The following is a 20987-nucleotide window of genomic DNA, read 5'->3' on the forward strand; positions in this document are numbered from 1 at the left end:
AGCACGGCTGGGTAACATTTCAGTCCCTGTTCAAGCATCGGAACTGCTGTTGACTTGGGCTGGCAGCCAAGGTGTTACTGGCACTAGACAAAAAATCTCAGCCAAGAAAATCTCGGCTTCAAAGTGTTTGAAATAAACTCTAAGAGTTCAGTGTTCAGCGTGTATGAAGTTTGTGGAGAAAGTGCAGCAACATCTTTGAATTGGACAACAAGTTTTCAAAAAAGAGACTATCCCAGGCCTGGAAAACATCGGTATCATTGATACAGGTTTCTGAGTTTTGGAAACCCCAGATCTTTTGAGAAAAAAGAGGAAAAGTTGACTGAACCGAGGAGAAATGCCTGAGAACATCTGCTGCAGAGGCCATTGTTCTCAACTTACATGAGACACACTTCAAGTAAGGGATGTCTGCCGTCGTGTGTCATGAACTTTAGCACACCCAACGAAAAACAACAGGGAGTTTCACTGCCTTCCTGTTCTCGCCACAAACGCCTGTCATCATTTCCGCTCCGGCAAAGCTGCTGTTCCTATTGTAGTTTTCCTGTAGAGTCATTCTTTTCTCGTTAAGACCAAACCCTGCCCAGATGTAGTCAAGACAGTCATCTCTTTCAGTATTCAATATAAGTTTGCCTGTCCACCACTTCCTTCAACGGATTCTCCAGTTTCCGCAGCTAAGCCCCCCCCCAATCAACTCTGGATTAAACGTAAACTAGCCTGATGCTTGTCCTCCTTCAAGCAATACTGGGCCACCAGTGACTGCTTGGATCTTTTGACAAGGAACTTGAACAACTTTGTGACTTTTCACAAAGTGAAAACTGTTCTGGCCTAGACGGAGTATTGTAGAGTTTAGCTGAATTCCACCAGCAGTTGGTAGAAACCATCTTTTCTCAGAAGCTTCCTCATCGACATGGATATGTGGCAGAAGATCGTCGTCAGTGGACCAGGTCTACGTAGTTCTTTCATCGATGGCCTTCGTAGCCATCTGGATTCCTGGAACAGTCTGCTGAGAGGGTTGGAAAGGATCTGTGATGGACCGGAAAAGGTTCAATCCCTGGAGGAGATACGAGAAGGGTATCAGGTAGAGATTCTGCATGTCTTCCCTCTTGGAACACCTCCTCAAGCATGCCAGGCTAAGTTCTGATACCCATTTGCCCCCCCCCCCCAAAAACAAATTCAGGTACCGGTACACAGATTCCCAGATGTGCAGGATTAGTCATCAACACTAATCACTTGCTTGCAATAGCTCTAATAAATAAAGAAATTCAGTCAGTACATTGCTCGCACATGTACATGTATGTACATGTAGATGTACATGCATGTGTATTCATGTACAATGTGTAGGTATGTGCACATGATCGTGCATATGAGAATACATGTACAGGTACATGTAATCTATGCACATATACATACATGTACATGTACGCTTATGTACATGTACGTCTACCGGTACCTGTCATTGATCCAGACATCAGTAGGATACCAATCGGGAAACCAGTCATTCACCATCGAGGACTTTTCAATCTCATGTCTTCCTAGTGGACCTAGTTTAGGGGAGTCCAGTGGGGATGTATGTTAGGGTCTTGCATCCATCGACCTACACTAGACTCCTCATGGATTATGACAATTCTGAGGATGTTAGTCATGACACTGCTTGCTTTATGGTTGGAGGTACACCCCCAGGTCCCTCCTTACCTTTCCCCTCAAGTCCCTGCTTCAACTTCCGTTCTATCCCAGACTCAGCTCAGCATTCATTTTGAATCATTAACTATTGGAACCATGTGACAATACTCCACTCAAACTTTGGCCCTGATACTTGGTTGTGGCAGAAAATGGCTCGGTATTGAGCTTGAGCCTCAGGATTCCAAAGTCTTGAGAATGACTTCGTGAAACTGAAGCTTAAAACCATGACTGGGGGAGGCCAAAATTTGGACCCCCCCTTCCAAGTGACATGTTTGTAAATGGGTCAGCTGGTCTTGCTACCTTTACGTGAAACTGGTTGTGTTTCAACTCGGTATTACTATTGTCTACAGCTAGACCACAAAACTGCCACTGTACATGTACATGTACGAGGGTAACAGCCCTCTTTTCCTAACAGTGTATTGTATAGGAGAGTCACATCTCAACATTCCTTCACAGACTAGGACAGGTGCATGTACAATAGGAGTAAGAGACCCAGGGGGGCTGCATTTACTACAGGTACATGTTTTACATGGGGGGTGGGGGTGGAATCACAATGGACTATCACAATTCAACATGAACTGGTGGATTGTATGGTGAAATTCAAAGCCTGTCACATAGGAAACTCTGTGTGACCTGACTATTGGTCAGAGGTCAGCTTTGGAGGTCCTCAGTCAAAAAATGCTAGAGAACTTTGAAATTGTTTAAGTACTGATCCGTTCTGGATTACATTGACTTGATGGCCAGATGAGAAATATTGACATTTACAGAGAAACTGCATGTACATGTACCAGTACATTTTATGCATATTTATACTATGACAAAGCTTCCGGTAAATGCGTCATGAAGCGATGTGCACAACAAGGGTAGGATATGAAACCAGTCAGTTTAATAACCCTTTTGCAAGTTAGATTTAAACAAACGCTGATACACCGAGTTCTCTGATTGCACATAAACATAATTTGAATTCCGCAGGCTGTTGTTGCTATACCTCGTGATTCGCATAGCGACCACCATCTCTGGAATGGACTGGTTCCTTTGTGCCCTTCTTATCCATTGAGAACAGTGTATTGTTGCAAGGTGTCTCTCGTGTAACCAAGCAAAAGCTTGCCCCGAATCATGAGATACGTGTATAGCAACAGTGTTTTTAGTCTGGAGAATTCAAATGGTTATGTTCGCTGGAATTAAAAGAATTCAGTGTACCAGACTTTCATGCAGAAACAAGGTTTTGAGACTAAGGTGTTACCATGTTCACTTGACCATGCACATGCACTTCTACATGTTCATGTACATGTACATGTATGATACATGTACCTTTGTAGACAAGTGTGAACTGATTCAGCACACATGTACTGCACATGTAATCAATTTGTATTTGTGTTGGGTGTTTATTAGTGCTATCAGGTTCACTCTGTCAGCAGCCAGCAGATGATAAGCAGAGTTAAAGCTTATCTGCAGCAATGTTTGCTTACGTTACCTGTTATAAATCAATCCACCCTGCTAGCTCCAGACTCAACCAACCCCATTTCATCCAGGCACCTCCCTGGATGGAGGAAACAAGCTCAGTCAACCGACCCGACCCGCTGACTGGCGATCAGGAAGCTTTACCCAGTTCCTCCCTCCCTCTTGTCTTCCCCGCCCACCGGCGCCACACATTTTCAAAACACAAATGTTTTTGAACCGGTGGTACCGAGAGGTTGCTAAGGTGAATGTTTGGGAGTGGGGGCTGGGTTTGTTAAGGCAGACCAGAAGAGTTGGATGGAAAAGTTGCCAGCCGGAATTCATGCAGTCAACTTTCTCTCGCTCGCTCTCTCTTGAGGGTACAATCACTTTTAAGCAGCCATTTGTTTTCCTGTGATTATGTGGATTTTTTTTACGAAGATGTCAAATGAAGCATGCAAGGAAGATGACAAGACTGTCTGGGGAGGAAAGGGCTACATGTAGCTTTGAACAGCCGTCCTTCCTTTTAAAGAGTGGACCAAGGACTCAAGATTACAAAAGAGATTCTGTGTTTGGACACACTGCCTCTGAGCTGCAGTTCTGATCCACAGTAAAAGTTCACCTCCGTATTACATGTAAATTTTCATGATTTACAATCCTATGCAAGAAATTCATGTATATGTACACATGTACATGTATGTAGTGTAACTATGGACTTGTACATGTTCATTATGAGTCACTGCACCACATTCAGTGACCTCTGGGAAGTTTTTGATACTAATGTATTGATACACATGTACCTGTTCATGTGCATTGCACAGTGCCAAGTGAATGCTTATTTCCTGCTCTAGCGATAGTGTACATGTATGTGACTGTTTGCAATCTTTCCAAGTGATCTTAAATGTACAGTATGTTCGAATGCCGTACATGTACGAACATGAACAACTTGAGTCGATGTAGAAAGTACTCGTAGCTCGCTTGCCATTGAACAAAGGCAGCTGTTGTACCAACAAAGCTTGCTCTTTCTTATTTAACTTTAAATTACCTATATCAACATGATCCCTTATTCCTAAGAACTTTGGCAACATTTCAGGATCTATTCCTCATTAGGTAGGACAAATCATTCATCACCTACAGGTAGTAATGGGTGGGACATCAGGAAGATAATCATACAAGGAAGGCTTTGGTGTCCATCCATTCTCAAGGGGTGCTTTTGGGTCCGTCCCAATCCCAATAGTTCACCTGTTTACACCCCTAACTCCTTCCTATCCACCTCCCACAAACATTCAGGAAACTTGGTGTGGAAGGTGGCGATTTACAACAAATTTCCCAGTGATCTGGCGTCCTGATAATAACATGAAAGGTTTGTCCCTTGGGGATTTGTGTTTCCAGTACCAATGTTTAGTTGGGCGGGTGATCTACAGCCTGCCAGATGGTGGGTAAAGTCAACCAGGGGAAATGGGTGTGGAGGGTGGATAATTGAGGGCCATTAAACCTGTGACCTTTTGACTTGGGTTCCCTGAATGAGCTAATGCTAGCTCTGGGTAATCAGGTGACTTAGAAAAGTGAGAGCCAGCTGATACATGTATGCTGGCCTGGATGTGAAAACTGAAATTGGAAAGTGGGATTTCCCCCTTTTTTATCAGTTTGTGTCAGTGATTGATAAGTTGCTGTAATAATCCATGGGGTATGAAGAGAATCTTCTAATACTTGGTAGCAACAATTATATGTACTATATTTATGTATGCGTGTAGGCCCTACATGTAAGTTTAGACTGGTAGTTACGTACATGTAGGTGCACCTGTACGTCTGCACACAGTTGCTTTTATTGAATGTGGTTACGGAAGCATTTATCTTTCTTGAGGCCAGTTGATATTCTGTGTGTATTTGACAAAGAGCAAAAAGAAACGATTTAGAGATTATGAAGGACACTTAAATTGTGGACATGGATTTCCCTTTCACTTTCATGTTTACATTGTGAACCAAGCGTAACATGGGCCAGTATGATACCTGCTCGTAAGGTGTGTAAGTTCTGTTCCTGGTACCATAATATGGGTCGGTGCAGTTCAGCTGAGGTCTTACAGAATCAACAGAGGGGAACATGGTTGTTGATCTGCTTGCAGCTGATATCCGTGATGAAGTTAAAAAAGTGTGCTAGGAATTTGAAATATTGAAACAAGGACTTTGCGTCTCATTCTTGAATCAGGTGTTTTCGTAATATTCAGTTTTCAGTCCAAAGTCTGTGAAGTCTTGTGCAGCTTGTACATATAGTTGGATCTTTTTTTGTCCCACTTTTGAGTTGCATGTCTCTCAAAACGAACAGCATTTTTCCCTGGACAAAGCATGTGGCCAGCCACTGCCGCCAATATTATCCATTTTTCGTGCAACGTGAAGTTTTAGTCCAACAGTATCTTTTGACCTGTTCGCAGACCCAGAACATGAAGGCAGATCCAGAGCAGCTCTTTGCCAAGTTGGAGCGCATCGGCAAGGGTTCCTTTGGCGAGGTCTTCAAGGGTATCGATAACCGGACCAAACGCATCGTGGCTATCAAGATCATCGACTTGGAGGAAGCCGAAGATGAGATTGAGGACATTCAACAAGAGATCACGGTGCTGAGTCAATGCGAGTCACCCTTCATTACCAAGTACCATGGATCCTACCTCAAGGTATGGTACTTCATTTTCTTTTGTATTCGGATCATAAAGTTTGACCTGTGCTGTCCCCACCCCACTGTGACTCGCATTTGGAAGCTATTTCAGCCATTGATAATAATGGGATACTGATTGTTACCCTATCAGAACATTTTTATATCATTGTTATTGATAAATCAACGTACGTTTGTATCATTACTCCATAATTACATGTGTCATCAAGCACATTTATAGAATAATGCATCGTCCAATGCCTTGTCCCCAATTTGTTTTGTCTTGTTTTCGGTAGAGTACCGTACATGTACGTGTAGTTAACTTGTTTCATATTTACCTCCATTTTCACTTCGCTGTTTGTTTTACTGAGCAGTCTCAATCCCATCAAGCCACACCACCCAAACTTGTCTAAAAATACTGATACTGAGTTCTATTTTAGACCTCCGTCACATTGCCTAGTGGACATGTACAATTCCTGTGACCCTCCCGAGGGTCAGCCTGGCTTAGTCAGTCAGTATAATTGAAGCAAGTGTCGGTTATTGTCTGCAGAGTGAAGCAGGAATTGATGTACCGGTAGGCATGGTAGGGTACATCACAGAGCATGTAGGTACATATTGTGTGCTTGTAAGAAGTTGTCGTGAGCTATTGTCCCTTGTCGAATGATTGATGTACATGTATCATATCCTGAATGATAACAGCAGCGTGGGTAAAAAGAAGGCGTGGCCACTTATGTACACTTACCTTATGCACATGTGGCCTGCATTCCCTTAACCAAGTTACAATACAGTATGCATGAACAAGAACTACACGTGTGGTTTCTGTATCAGAACATGTAAGGCACAAACATTTCATTAACCCTAACCCCCAAGGGTGTACATGGATGTAAAATCGTATTGAAATTGGAGGATTTGGGACTGATAGGTTAATTAAGCCAGGGTACAGGTACGCATGTACCTTGAGGAATGAATGGGCACATTTCTTATATTTTCACTTGCCATGTCCGGACTCCTGATCCACTGAATCAAACAACCTTTGAGGGACATGTTTTTATTTACAAGTACATGTACATGTACCCCTACATATATGCAGGTGTTGGGTAGTAGAATATGTATACATGTATGTACCGTAGGACTGCCATTCATCTGAGAGACAAATACCAAAGTGCACTGTACTTTTTTTATTTCTGTAAAGGTTGTTGTCCCAAATCGTTTCCAAACTTGACTGTGTTCACTATTTACTCATGGGTGGAGTTCCCATGAATGTGATTCCAAATGAATTACCGGTACCAGTACTGACAAGCAAGGTTAGAATTACAATGTAGATACATGCGGACATGCAGACATAATGCCAGTTTAAATGAAATTACCACATTGGTGGGAATTCGTTGTATTTCTGCTTTCTGCCAGTCGGCAAGTTCGGGCAGCAGGAGGTTTACCTTGTACTTTATTTGACAGGTGCCTGGGCCAAACAGCCCCCAACTCTTTTAAAAATGGCTACATAATCTCCCATGTAAAGTATCCCTACAGGATAGGCATTGACTGAGTTACAGGGATAGGCATTGACTGAGTTATATGGATAGGCATTGACTGAGTTACATGGATAGACATTGACTGAGTTACATGGATAGACATTGACTGAGTTACATGGATAGACATTGACTGAGTTACATGGATAGACATTGACTGAGTTACAGGGATAGGCATTGACTGAGTTACAGGGATAGGCATTGACTGAGTTACAGGGATAGGCATTGACTGAGTTACATGGATAGGCATTGACTGAGTTACATGGATAGACATTGACTGAGTTACATGGATAGACATTGACTGAGTTACATGGATAGACATTGACTGAGTTACATGGATAGACATTGACTGAGTTACATGGATAGACATTGACTGAGTTACATGGATAGGCATTGACAGATTGACCCTCTGTGTTAAAGTCACCCATGTACAAAGATTCCATAGCGTGGAACGGGTGTGGTCTGTGTACATAACCAGGATTTTAGACTTTGACTTGGGAAGTTCCCATGAAGCACACATGTAATGTAGGCTATCAGTTATACTGTACACAACACGTAGGAGATAAACTGTTGACATTTTCCCACTGTAAATGTACATGAACCGACACGTTTGAAGCGTGTTTTCAGACTGCTTGCAGTTCGTGTGTACACAGTTCTGCCATCAAGAAAGGAACGTACTTGTCAAGTTGTTTCCCCCCCCAAAAAAAAGTATAGTCCAAGGATATTTCTTTGAAAAGGAAGTTCAGTTTTGTCACTTCGACAACAGATTCCTAATCCTCATCTAACACCTGTCTTGTCATTTACAACCACTCTGAAATTTCCCCAGTTTGCTCTTCTAATTTCTAAATTTAGTTCCACACCAAATACACGTATGACAACTGCAGGTATAGAAGTCGTCTTTCTCAATCTAGCAGTTTGAGATATATGCTGAAAACTGATATCAGCTCCTTTAATTTCAATTATTACCTACGTCAAAAGCTGTCAGAATGATTTAGAGACTCTGTTCCCAAAACTACCGGTAGGTACATGTAGGCAATTATTCTGTGGCAAAAACCTCACCCCTCTAACCCCACCACAAAAAAAGGAACCTCACAGACTGAGTTTCCTGTCCTGTGCGATGTGATGAAACTCACATGGCATTGAAATCGCAAGAGGTATTTTAAACGAGGTCAAAGGAGGGCTCCCTTCCCCTTTGAGTTAAGCAATTAGTAAAACGCGACCTGGACTGCCAAGTGTGATAAATAAAACACTCCCGGGTTGATGGGACACTAGAGTGTATTGCACCTGGCGGGATAAGGACTTGTCTTGTACTAATTATTTTGTTTTGCGAGTCGCTCTTGAGCGCAATTTACCATGTGGAGCGTACCAGTGGGACTCATCCCCAAAGTAGCTTTGTCACTCACAGTTTACATGTAAATTACTGATGTGGCTTTTTGTAATGCCCAGTTCCCATAGCACGTTGATTCATGCATGTAGGTAAATACGGTATTTTGGTTTTTGGGGGGTTTTTTTTAGCAAACGAGTACATTTATACATGTTTATACCAGTCAGCTGAGATGTGAAATGTTGCGAAGATACATTAGATTTTGGTGTATGATATAGGAGATTGTTCTGGGAATAATCATTAACCATACAGTTTTACATGTACATTAAACAGAGTTCAGTGTTTTGAATTGGAATGAAGATTTTGTTGAGATCTTTGTGAAGCTGTTAATTCTCAAAGGAAATTTGGAGCCAACCTATTGTATACGTGTATTACAGATAATAAAAGTGATGTGAGAATTTAGAGGTACATATTTCTGTAGTTGAGGTAACTTGTGCAGTTGCCTACCGGTAGTGCTGAGTTATGCACCCAGGTGTGAGTAGCAGGTTTTTTTTAACTGTCTAACAACTGGTTGTAATTTGGCCCAATCTGACCCCATGTCTGGCCTGTCACTTTCATGAAATGCCTACATGTAGGTTACTTTCTACCTTGATGGTTTCCTCTCCCCGCTGACAAGCAGACAGGCATCTGCTTTGTGTCCCTATCTCCCCAGCTGCTTACAGATCTCTCTGCTCTCTCTCTGAGGTTAGACTTTTCTGCATGGTCACTGGTTGAAACCTGTGTTGATGATTACAGCCATGGTCCCTGGTGTCTCCTTGCCCTATCCATTTTGACCTAGTTATGCAGTCTCCGGGAGACAAGGGACAGACCTTAGTGATTTTGATATGATCTGTCAGAATGATGGCAAAATGAGTATTTAAAACTTGCCTTAGTGTGAGGCCGTGTTGGAAACGGGCTTCCAGAGCTACGGCTAGGTCTATTGTCTACGCGTCTCCACAAATTTCCAATGGAGCGAAGACCTATGGTAGACCTAGCTCTAGACAGCAGATTTAGATGCAGATTCGGATGCAGCCTATGGGACACTTTACTGTGGTGTGCTATTTACATGTACATGTGTGCCCATGTCAAGGTGGTTCAGACTGCAAGGTGTACAGATTTGTCCATATATGTACCTGTATGTAATTGGTTGAAAGACAGGCGAATCACAATGGTGCACCTCCAAGAGTTTGTAATGCGTAGGCCAATCACGGCGCGTGAAATCTGTCAACCCTTACCAAACGTGCATTGGGTCAACAGATTTCATACATTGTGATTATCCAACGCGTTGCAAACTCTTGGCAACGCACTATTTGGAATCACCCGTATTGAATTTAAATTTCATGGGCTTCATTAGCTCTTACAGATCATTGTGCTACATGGATGTAAATAATTGCTTTCCATGAACATGTGAAAGTACACAGGTGCTTGAATATACTGTACATGTACATGTACATCTCTGGATTTGTTTTGGCCTCAATTACTTAGGAATAAGCCACTGTTTCCTCCCAAAACCAGTCAGAATCAGTATTTATCTTACTGTGACTTTTGATCAGTATCCCGTTCAGTGTGTGTAAAGTGGAGAACAGTCATAACATCTTAATCGGGCTCAAATTAATTCTCCTCTGTAGGACATCATTTCAAAATACCAATTTCCTTTCCCGCCTCAGGAAGTAAGCAGAAAAAGCAAAGAAAAAGTTCAAACCCCAAGAAGTTTAACTCATTTACTTGGTGAACCCAACCCAAGACTTGAAGCTTACCATTCTTTTGGGCTAGCATTTATGGGGTCTTGGTCAGTCTGTTAACGAAACACTTCCCCAGACTAACTAAATCATGATCCCCAGGGTAAGGGTGGATCCCGAAGACGTTGCATTCCCCCACCCCTTAGGCTACCTCAGCACTCATCAGGCCATCTTGAGCATCTTCAAGATCTGATTAGTCTTCCTGTAATTGTGGCTGCATTTTTTTTTTTTGTCTTGTCTTTCAGCTCAGCTCTTGTCTGGACACTGATTCCAAAAACTGACCCACATTATTGTGACATTGCTTAGACAAGCTACATGTATCGGTGCACGGTACCGGAAAGGCCTCAGTCTAGAACTCCAACACTTTGTTTTGTTGTCTTAGCACAAATATCAAACAGAATTTTGCACCAAGACAATCGTGAAGTTATGAGGAATCCAGCACACAGTGCCAGTACATCTGGTGTATTCTTGATGGAGGTGTTATTTGGCAGCAGATGGTATGATTTCGTTCTCTTGAAAATTACTCACATGTGCATGAAGACGTTGGGTGCGTGTTCTTGCAAACATGCACAGTTGACATCACTACATGTGCATCATTTGTCTACACTGAGTCATATTTCCTTTTGTTACCATGACATGTATGTGTAACACTGTCTGAAAGAAATTATATACAGGCAAATAAGTTTTCCAGTTTTGTTCCTTTTCTGTTCTGTTTGTTGTAAAGTAAAACCTACATGTTGTACATGTACATGTGCATACTGCCTTACATGTACATGTATTTGTCCCATGGTTTGTGGTGTTGAATCACGCTGTTACAGATGACAAGATTTGGTGGTGATTCACCTTTCCTAGGTATGCTGTTGCCCCAGGGCCCCATCAACGATTCCTCCTTGTCACCATTCATCGGCGTTATTTCCCAAGGAGATGTAAGACAAGAGGCCTCTCGCGGCCTGTCTAATTTGTCATCTTGTTTGTTGGAATTTTGCAAGAGAGATTTTCTCCTGCATGAGAGTGAGTTTCCACAGAGCGTGTGCCTTTGGAGACTTTGGGAAGAAATCAGGAAGGTTCCAAGTAGGAGTACCTAGACATCAAAGCTGAAACTTCGGAATGATGGTGTCATCATTTCATGGCATCACCTACGTGCATGGAGAAATTTAGTTTTTTGTTGTCTGATCTGAAAAAAGTCAACATTCTCTTCAGTAAGACCCCGTTGAAAATGTACACCTTTGCTAGGGTCACTGAACTGTTGCATATTCAGACTGGCATTTGTATGTGTACGTCTATGTATAGTCCATTGACCCTCATTGTATTCAACATTCTCAGAAAAATGATGCTGCCAGTAGAGTCATATAACAGGAGATGTGACCACACCCATCTGTCCAGACCCCCCCCTCCATCATTTGATCCTCAGTAATGATCTTCCATGTAGGTAGCTGATGCTGTTAACCAATCTGGGAGCAACCTCCTCAGTGATTAAGTCATTATCTGGATTTTTTCTGGCTCTGGCTTTCTTTCCTGATGTTGACATCTGAGCTCAGTGATCCATTCATTTGTTGGTGAAACGAGATGGGTTGGACCATTGGATTGGTTTCAGCAGTTAACCTCATGAAGTTATGAACGTACGGCTGTAGCAAGGAAGTGTGCACAGATTTTCTTCACTGAATACAAAAGCAAAGTTTTACATTCTGACGTCACATTTGTTGTTTCGCCTTTCACCTACAATGTACATATAATATCCTAACAAAGTCTAGGAGAATTTTCTAAGGACAGGCAGTGTTCCATCCATACTACATTTCACACCACCCATCACTCTCCTGTGACCATGGCAGAAAACGGCAGGGATCGGTCTCAAATCCGCTTGTCGTTTGCTGACAGATAACGATTAGCGATCAGACTCAACTCAGACAGAGCAGATTAGTGATTCAGTATGGGCTGAAATGCAAGATGTCACAACGCGTATCCTACAACATGCATTACCCACCAGGCTACCACCCTCCCTTCCCTTACAAAGTCCCCGTCCATCCTGGGCTTGTGTCCAAGTAGGCACAACCTACCCCCAGTTGTACCATTAATCTTACCCACAGAAGGTTCCACCATTTTCCCCAAAGAGCTAGGACCTATGCACTGGCTGTTACTAGGAGTAACGCATCTTCAAGCATTGAAGAGGTTACAGCTGCCAGCCAATGACAAATATGTAAAATACGTTTGCATGTAGCTGTAGAAGGTATGTTTAACCCTAACCCCCTCGCATGTATGTAAAATCGTATTGAAATTGGAGGATTTGGGACTGTTAGGGCTAGACATGAATTGTTGGAAACTCTGGGGATTTTGCCAAGCTGTGAGCTGTTTGTATTTTCTTTAGCCATGTACCGGTATGCACAATGCAAAAATCTGGGCATGTTCCTTTAACAGTTTCCATTTTGAAGTCTTTTTATTCCAACACTCTGAGCTTACAATATACCGGTACATGTAGACCATACAAATAAAAACTGCCTGATATGACTGATGGTTTCATGATCCTCACAGTGCTTGCAGTGAATAAAGTATTCAACTTTCATTGATTCGTTTCCTGCTAAAGTTGAAATAGTAATCGCACATCCCCAATAATATACTGCAGTGCCCCGGCTGTGGACCGTTTTACAGTACTTCTTTTATCAGGAAAGTCAAGACGGAGTTGAAGAGATAAAAAAATTTACACAATGTTTCCGGTCCCTTTAACGTCCATTTCAGCATGTCTTTTGTCCCCATAACCTGGTTCCCTATAACGTCTATTTCGGCATGTCTTTTGTCCCCATAACCTGGTTCCCTATAACATCCATTTCGGCATGTCTTTTGTCTCCATAACCTGGTTCCCTATAACGTCTATTTCGGCATGTCTTTTGTCCCCATAACCTGGTTCCCTATAACATCCATTTCGGCATGTCTTTTGTCTCCATAACCTGGTATGAAGTACTATACATGTACAGTTTATAACCCTAAAGTTGTCACTACATCTTCATGTACATGTACATGGGTCTCCAGTACAGGCATAGAACTATGGCATCCGTATTTCAGAGAAGGTCAAGGAATCTCTTGCGCGTGTGGCTTGATTTGTATAACACTGACAACCGAGGCGTGGGTTGGTACTGTCACACCAACTTGCTACAGACCTGTACACCCGCCTGAATGGAGAGCATTGTGTTTGGACAATGAGACTGTGATTTACAATGCAGGAAATCAGACTATGAAAATGAAGGGGAAAAGGCAAATTCATTGATAGGGAGAGCCAGTGCCGAACAGAGAAAATTAAAATGAGGAGCCACTGGCTCTTGAGAAAAAACGTTAGGCGCCAGGTTGATTTTTGAACCGTACACGCATTTGCAAAATACATGTACACAAGTTACCTGTAAAAAATCTGACATAACACACAGAAACATTATTTTGTGAATTATTTGTAGGACAGACATGCTTTGGGTTTTGTGTTTGTGGAATAAATCAAAATTGGCAACCATGTTAAAAGCTGGAAGAAAACACAAGGCATGTTTGTCCTTTTACATGTATGTTTGAGTATTTGGTACCTGGGACTGGACCAAGGGAAATTGTGGTTTCAAACTTCAAGTATATGTGGGAGTGAAACAAGTTTACTGCAATCGTGGCGTGCACAGACTGCTAATGCATTGTAAATAAGTGTAACGTCTGAGCTCGGCTCCCCACACACACTCTATACTATACATCATGCAACCACAAACCACTCGACTTTGGTACCTGTACCTGTACTGGTACCTACTGGTAGTACCTGTACTGGTACCTACTGGTAGGACCTGTACTGATACCTACTGGTAGGACCTGTACTGATACCTACTGGTAGGACCTGTACTGGTACGGTACCTACTGGTAGGACCTGTACTGATACCTACTGGTAGGACCTGTACTGGTACCTATTGGTAGGACCTGTACTGGTACGGTACCTACTGGTAGGACCTGTACTGATACCTACTGGTAGGACCTGTACTGGTACCTACTGGTAGGACCTGTACTGGTACGGTACCTACTGGTAGGACCTGTACTGATACCTACTGGTAGGACATGTACTGGTACCTACTGGTAGGACATGTACTGGTACCTACTGGTAGGACCTGTACGTGTGTGTATGTACCTACATATACATTAAAGCTACATTGCAGTTAACATGGGCTCATGCTGTGTACATACCAGTAGTAAGACACAGAAAAAACGCATAATTATGGAGACACATCGCTCGGTGCACATAGAAGAAAACTGGGCAGCAATCACTTGTGAAATACATGTACATGTACATGTATGACTGGGGTTGATTGGGGTTACAAGGAAATATTGTTGGACAGCTGTCAAAATTTACATGTTGTACGTCCTTGGAAGTGTACTGTACTTAAACACACACGTACACCTGTATCCTGAACACATATAAACAAAAACAGCATACAATGATACAGTTTGAACTGCAGTATAGAAACCAATACACACATGGACACATCTCTGTTATTGCCATCTATAGTACACTGTACATGTGTCACTTTGTGAGTCATTAATAGCCAAACCCTTCAGTTTTGGTAAGCTTATACAGTCCTCCACCTGTCCAGTATTTAGCAACGCTGACTATGATTTGAATGGACAGGTTGTGATACCAAGTACATGTTGATTGGTTGCATGTACATACATGTAGTTATAAACTACATGTACAATTTAAATTATAATTAAAAGTTACAAAAACTACATGTACATGTAAGTTACGGGTTGAACCACATGATTCATAAAGCATAAAATTACATGCATAAAATCTTGTCAATTATAACATTTATTAAAAAGGTATGTCTTGATGGCACAGTTGCACTCATTTTCATTTGTAATATCTTTCAACTGGGTGACAAAGGATTCCACAAGCTCCGTTCAGCAATCGCAAATGCCCTGTCGTTAAGTTTATTATATGATCGAGGAACTTGAAGACTCAAGGTATCCTGGCTACGCAAGTCATAAGCACAACAAGATTTGAATATCAAGTCAGTCAGGTACATGTACATGTAGCTTGGTGCTTTGTTCTGTAGGCACACATGTGTAGGACTGTATGTTCCCAGATGTACATGTCCATGTACTGATCAATGTTTAGCAGCCATTGGATAGCATTACTTTTGCTAAGCAACCTCAGTTGATATTTTGTGATTGGTTGTTGTCCTTGGTTGAACCTGAATTACCCAACTGCAACCAGTGGGATCGTAACACAGTGGGAAGGTGACCTGAGCACAGGTCAAACACAGGTGGCTGAATAAACACTAACCAGTACAGTGTACATGTACATGTATGGTACATGTACATGCACCATCTACATGTATCCATGTACCCCGGTACCTCAACCCACAGGGGTATTACTGTTGAGTTTCGGCTTTGATGAGTCATCGTCACATTACACATCTTTCATGTTTTCCTGAACGTCAGAGTGCAGGCCGTAATGACATCAATTTCAATTGTGCAGGATGCACTGTACTAAAAATAGATTTACGTATACATGTACATTTCAGTTTGATGAAAATCAAATTGAACACAAGTGTTTTAGAGCTGTCCCCTGCTTCAAGTATAAAACTTGTATCGCAGTGTTCTTTGAATTTAGTGCATAGCATACCATTTTATATGTAGACAGTGATCTAAAACATGGACTTGTACTTCTCCCAGAATGTTTTTTAATGGCATTGAACTCACCTATAAATCGTGAACTCAGTATAGGATGCATGTGTTCGGGTGGTTTGTTTGTCTACTTGTTTTCCATCTGTGATGTACATTTAAAATTCAGTTCGCAGACTTTTTCTCGCATTCATACAACAACACTTTCTATCCATAGCATACTGGTACTGTACATGTAGGATAGATAATATATGGACCTGTATTCGTCAAAATACCAACAAATGAATGAATGATTAAAGTGTGCCTCCATGAACAGATATCTCTCTAACAGAAAATCCATGGCTTTCAGGTATTCCTTAGGCCCATTATTAATACTCGGTCCGATTAAACTTTGCATTCTCCTGTGAGCTGTTTAGATCAGGAGAGGTTGACAACCTCTCCTCAAGGACAAAGTCTTTTTCCCTACCTCAAGAATTGTATGTTTATAGACGGAAGAGACTAATCAAGATGTGGATATTTGCTGTTCTCCTACCACAGGGGTTAAATGAAATAGGTTCTAAGTGTTGAAATGTACCGGTATTCTTACCATTATTTGTCATCGACATGTACACGTAAAGTCTACGTAATCTTGTTTTCTCTCAGGTTGAGTGTATGTACATTTACACGTATACATGTACATATGTACACGTATTGCTGCTATTATGCTGGATTTTTTCAGCCACACATTGCTTAATTGTTATCTTGCGTGGCTGTTATTGTGCCACAGGGTAGCAAGCTATGGATTATTATGGAATACCTTGGAGGCGGATCAGCCTTGGATCTTCTGAAACCTGGCAAGATAGACGAAGTCTTCATTGCAACAATACTTCGAGAAATCCTGCTTGGTCTCCAATACCTCCACTCGGAAAGAATGCTGCATAGAGATATCAAAGGTACATCTTATGGTACATCTTATGGTACATCTTACATGTATGTGCTCTGAAGAGGGGGGAGTTTTAGGGACGGGGTTTAGTTTAGAAGAAGGTGGAAATATACATGTGCTTCACGGTTCTTTTTTTACCTCATGTTCCGTCAAGTGTTATTTTTCCTTTTCTTGTTTCCTTGTCGTAAACAGCCGCAAATGTTTTACTGTCGGAAAATGGTGATGTCAAGCTGGCAGATTTTGGTGTCGCAGGACAACTCACAGACACTCAGATGAAGAGAAACACCTTTGTCGGCACACCATTTTGGATGGCACCCGAAGTTATCAAGCAGTCAGCTTATGATGCAAAGGCAAATGTTCTTTAGATTTCTCGGTTTTGTTTTTTCTTTCTCTGTTCTGCAAGAATTTCTATCTTTTTGGGAGGGAAGGAGATTTCTCGTGGTAATTCTTGCCATTAGGAGTATTTTTGTTGAGTCCTTTTTTTATGTGAAACTGAATATTGAGACCTTCCAGAACTTTTCCTGAAAAGTTAGCCCCACATTAATCAAAAAAGGAAGGAAAGAATGTGTCATGAAAGATTTGCCCAACAATCTTGTGGTAACATCAGCAGGCAAACCGTATATGTACTAAGTATCTTAACCATTTAAGGATAAAGTGATTCAACTCTGAAGTTGCTATTGAAGTTCATATGAAGGGGGCATTGTAATTCCCTTCTGTTCAATTTCAACCACTCCCAAAGGGAAAACAATTTAACAAAAGCCAGGAACGTTGTCAGTGTGATCCCAGCGGGTCCTATATCTGGCTTTTGTGGGCAGGAGAAAGGAAGGCAAGGGCAGGAGGAGAGGAGGAGACAGCTGTCATCTGACCATCAGTCCTTCCCTTTTCAGTTTCTTTTCAACAATAAATTCGAGAGTTGCGTGATCAAAGCCCCCCTCCCCTTTTCACCCCTTTTTGCCTCCAATCTTGAGCTCAAATTATCCGGCCCCGGGTACCCGCCCTTCCGTTGCCAGCTGTGTCTGTCAGACCGGATTATTAGTGCAAGTAGCCCAGAGATTAGAGCCCAGTGACACATCCTATGCCATCGTGGAGGGAGGGAGGCGAGGTACTGAAATTGTTGACCGTATTGCCGAGTTTGTGGAAACTCTTGATTGTCTGGACAAGGAGAGCCAACCCCCATTCTGCGTCATCATTAATCCCTTTTAATTGGTGGGATTCCTGTGAGACTTAAGTCGAGCATCGTCATATTTTAATAGTGCCTTGATCTCTGGTGGTGGGCTGGGAATCCTGTGGCTAATATAGAACTTGTTCAGCCCAAATTTTAAAGCAACATTTCAGACGAAAAAATTGGCATATCCCTCAGTCATCACTGCTTGGAGGGACTGTCACCTCAGTGACAACAAAGGGTGTCAGTTGTGGGATCACAGAGAAACAAGTCACCAAAACACAGCAAATTTCTTGAAACAAAATCATCTATAAGGGGGAACTTACTGGGAACTTGAAATTTCACTGCAACACTTGTCTTTGCCTCCTTTTAAAACTCATCTAAAAACGAAAAGGATCCAAGGTATCCTCAAGCCTGACTACAGGCAGTAGTGGCCGTGAGCCCTTTTCTGGAAGGAGCATGATAGCAGTTCTGGCCAACAGTGCCACTATTTTTCAAAATTCAACGTAGTGTTTGGAGTACAGTTTTATGGGATGCACAATATCTCACGGTATCTGTAATTCAAAGGCACCGAATATAATTGTCCTTGCACACTGGGCTCACAGCATCTGAACAGACCTGAATCCACCTCAGCTCCCTAGGGAGTATAATAGGCCGATGCTGCTATAGCAGGTGTGAATGGCTGAACGTAATAACCACATCTGCCCTACTCCTGGATGGAGAGAGGCATTTAGGGTAAAGTGACTTGCCCAATCATAAAATTCCACTACCAGCTGGATTCAAATCCCCGACCCTGTGATCATAGGCTACAATCCTAACCACTGGGCCACTTGCCCATAGTCTGCACATTCGTATGCTCAGTGTTCACTTTTCAGGTGAATTGAAATTTAACTGAAGCTTAAAGCATGTAACCTGAGGAGTGTCTGCACAGGCTTTGATTCAGTCATTTTGTTTGCATCTCTTTTAAAATGTGATGTTGAATCCTGCCTTATTTTTTTTCTCAGGCTGATATTTGGTCGTTGGGCATCACAGCCATCGAGCTGGCCAAAGGGGAACCTCCTCATTCTGACCTGCACCCCATGAGAGTTCTCTTCCTCATCCCCAAGAGTAACCCGCCCACATTGGAAGGCAACTACAGCAAGGCTTTCAAGGAGTTTGTGGATGCCTGTCTCAACAAAGACCCTGCTTTCGTGAGTGTGATTGATGAGATTTCTCTCTGTGCAGTCATAAGACGAGAGATCTTAAACATTGTGTAGTCAACTTGTAGGTAATGAACATCATTCCATAATGCTTCTTTGCATTTTACCCATTCCTTATGTCTTTAAATGATTCTCTTGTTACAGAGACCGACGGCAAAGGAGCTTCTCAAGTACAAGTTTCTCAAGAATGCCAAGAAGACGTCACACCTCACTGAGCTCATAGATCGGTACAAGAGGTGGAAGGCTGAAGGCAATGAGTCTGATTCTGACTCAGATTCCGAGCATGACCAGTGAGTACCTCTGCCTTTTGCCTGAAATTGGCTCCTCACTGATGATCAGGAGGCCAGTTGCTCAAGCTTCTGTCCATCAAACTTTACACAGGGCTTTGCTGACCAAAAACAGAAGTATGTTTGTTGCCAGGGTTGGTGGTTCAGTGGAAAATGCCCTAAATTTTACTTCCCTTCTGATCTTTTCAGTGGCGAGGAGAGATTAGTCATGCAAAATGATGACGATGATGGCTGGAGGTTTGACACTGTCCGAGGGAATCCCGGTGCCCCGCCGGTCAGCAACGACGTCCATGTGGAGGATCGCGAGGTACCCATCCAGCGACAACCCAAGTCGGAGTCGATCCACTCCATTTTGGAACCTGTACTCAAAAATGTATGTGCCAAGTGCAGTTCCTCATTGACTATAGATTTAAGCTGCATGACCTCAGTGTTGATTGACGAGTGCCAAGCCTTAAAAATCTCTCTCATGAGATATCATCTTTGTAGGAAAAATTACAACTTCATTTTCAACACTATCAGGTGCATGAGTGTGCCTGTTGATCGAAATTTCTTCGCAATACGGCACAGCCGTTATAAGTGACGAAAATTTGAAGTCCAAATGCTGATGCATTTGACAATCTGTAGGAAGTAACGTTATTTTGAGAGAGGACTGTAGGCTGCATGCATGTAAGGTGTGTAACTTTACAGTTAACGTTAACATCACTGAGTCTACATACAAATGGGAATATCGCTTGAGTTGAAGTACCCCATGAATTAAAACTCTGAAGACTGCTATCCACTCAGACTTTGTGTGAGAAATGTAGTCTCGGCGGTTGCATCTTTGAGGTGACACACGTCCCAAGATTTCACTGAGGAAGTGGTTCACCCACCACTGAGGTGCACCTCTTTGCTGCATTTAATTGTTGATTTTGTCTCATTGATCAGAAAAAAAAGAACTGAGGATAAAGGTTTTCTTGTCATTTGCAGCTGAAGAGAAAATATGACGGTACTACGTCCATAGACCAATTGGTAAATGCCTTTGATTTATCCGAGGAGTCCTTTCCTGGCATCTGTGACCGGTTAGTCCAAAAGGTTGTCACCAGAGTAAGAGAGTAAGTTAATGTGTTCTTTGATTTGTTTATATTAATATTGAAATCAGCCATGATGGAAACTAAATAGTTTCATTAGCAGCCATTAATAAGAGAAATGGACCTAAGTGGGATTCGAACCCTCAGCCACCAGATAAAGGAATCAGAACTAAACCAACCAAGTTATTCATTCAAAGAGTTGTTGATGTTCTTGGTGGTTTTAATCTGACATCAGATTATTTCTCAAGTGGTAGGAGTGTATGATTACGCCAAGCCTAGACCTATTCAAGTTTGTTTGTTTTTTTAAGCAAGAAGTTTGGCCAGTTTTCTAAA

The 20987-nt window shown here is 42.1% G+C and overlaps 1 protein-coding gene across 5 annotated transcripts in view; it reads left to right on the plus strand.

Moving 5' to 3' along the window:
• Nucleotides 1-20987, plus strand: part of LOC110983568 (serine/threonine-protein kinase 25-like) — a 39026-nt gene that overhangs the window by 13745 nt on the left and 4294 nt on the right. For 4 of the 5 annotated variants that reach the window (XM_022242908.2, XM_022242907.2, XM_022242906.2 and 1 more), the window contains exons 2-8: nucleotides 5544-5780; nucleotides 16784-16949; nucleotides 17132-17289; nucleotides 19106-19291; nucleotides 19445-19590; nucleotides 19777-19960; nucleotides 20554-20678. In XM_022242908.2, the coding sequence (XP_022098600.1) occupies nucleotides 5544-5780; nucleotides 16784-16949; nucleotides 17132-17289; nucleotides 19106-19291; nucleotides 19445-19590; nucleotides 19777-19960; nucleotides 20554-20678 (1202 nt within the window). Of the gene's footprint in view, nucleotides 1-889; nucleotides 1076-5543; nucleotides 5781-16783; nucleotides 16950-17131; nucleotides 17290-19105; nucleotides 19292-19444; nucleotides 19591-19776; nucleotides 19961-20553; nucleotides 20679-20987 lie in introns of those variants that run through there. The other variant, XM_087145957.1, reaches the window with a different exon arrangement.

This window comes from Acanthaster planci, linkage group LG14 (genome assembly GCF_054643075.1).
Source record: "Acanthaster planci isolate LZ-2023a linkage group LG14, COTS_SCS, whole genome shotgun sequence".
Taxonomy (NCBI): domain Eukaryota; kingdom Metazoa; phylum Echinodermata; class Asteroidea; order Valvatida; family Acanthasteridae; genus Acanthaster; species Acanthaster planci.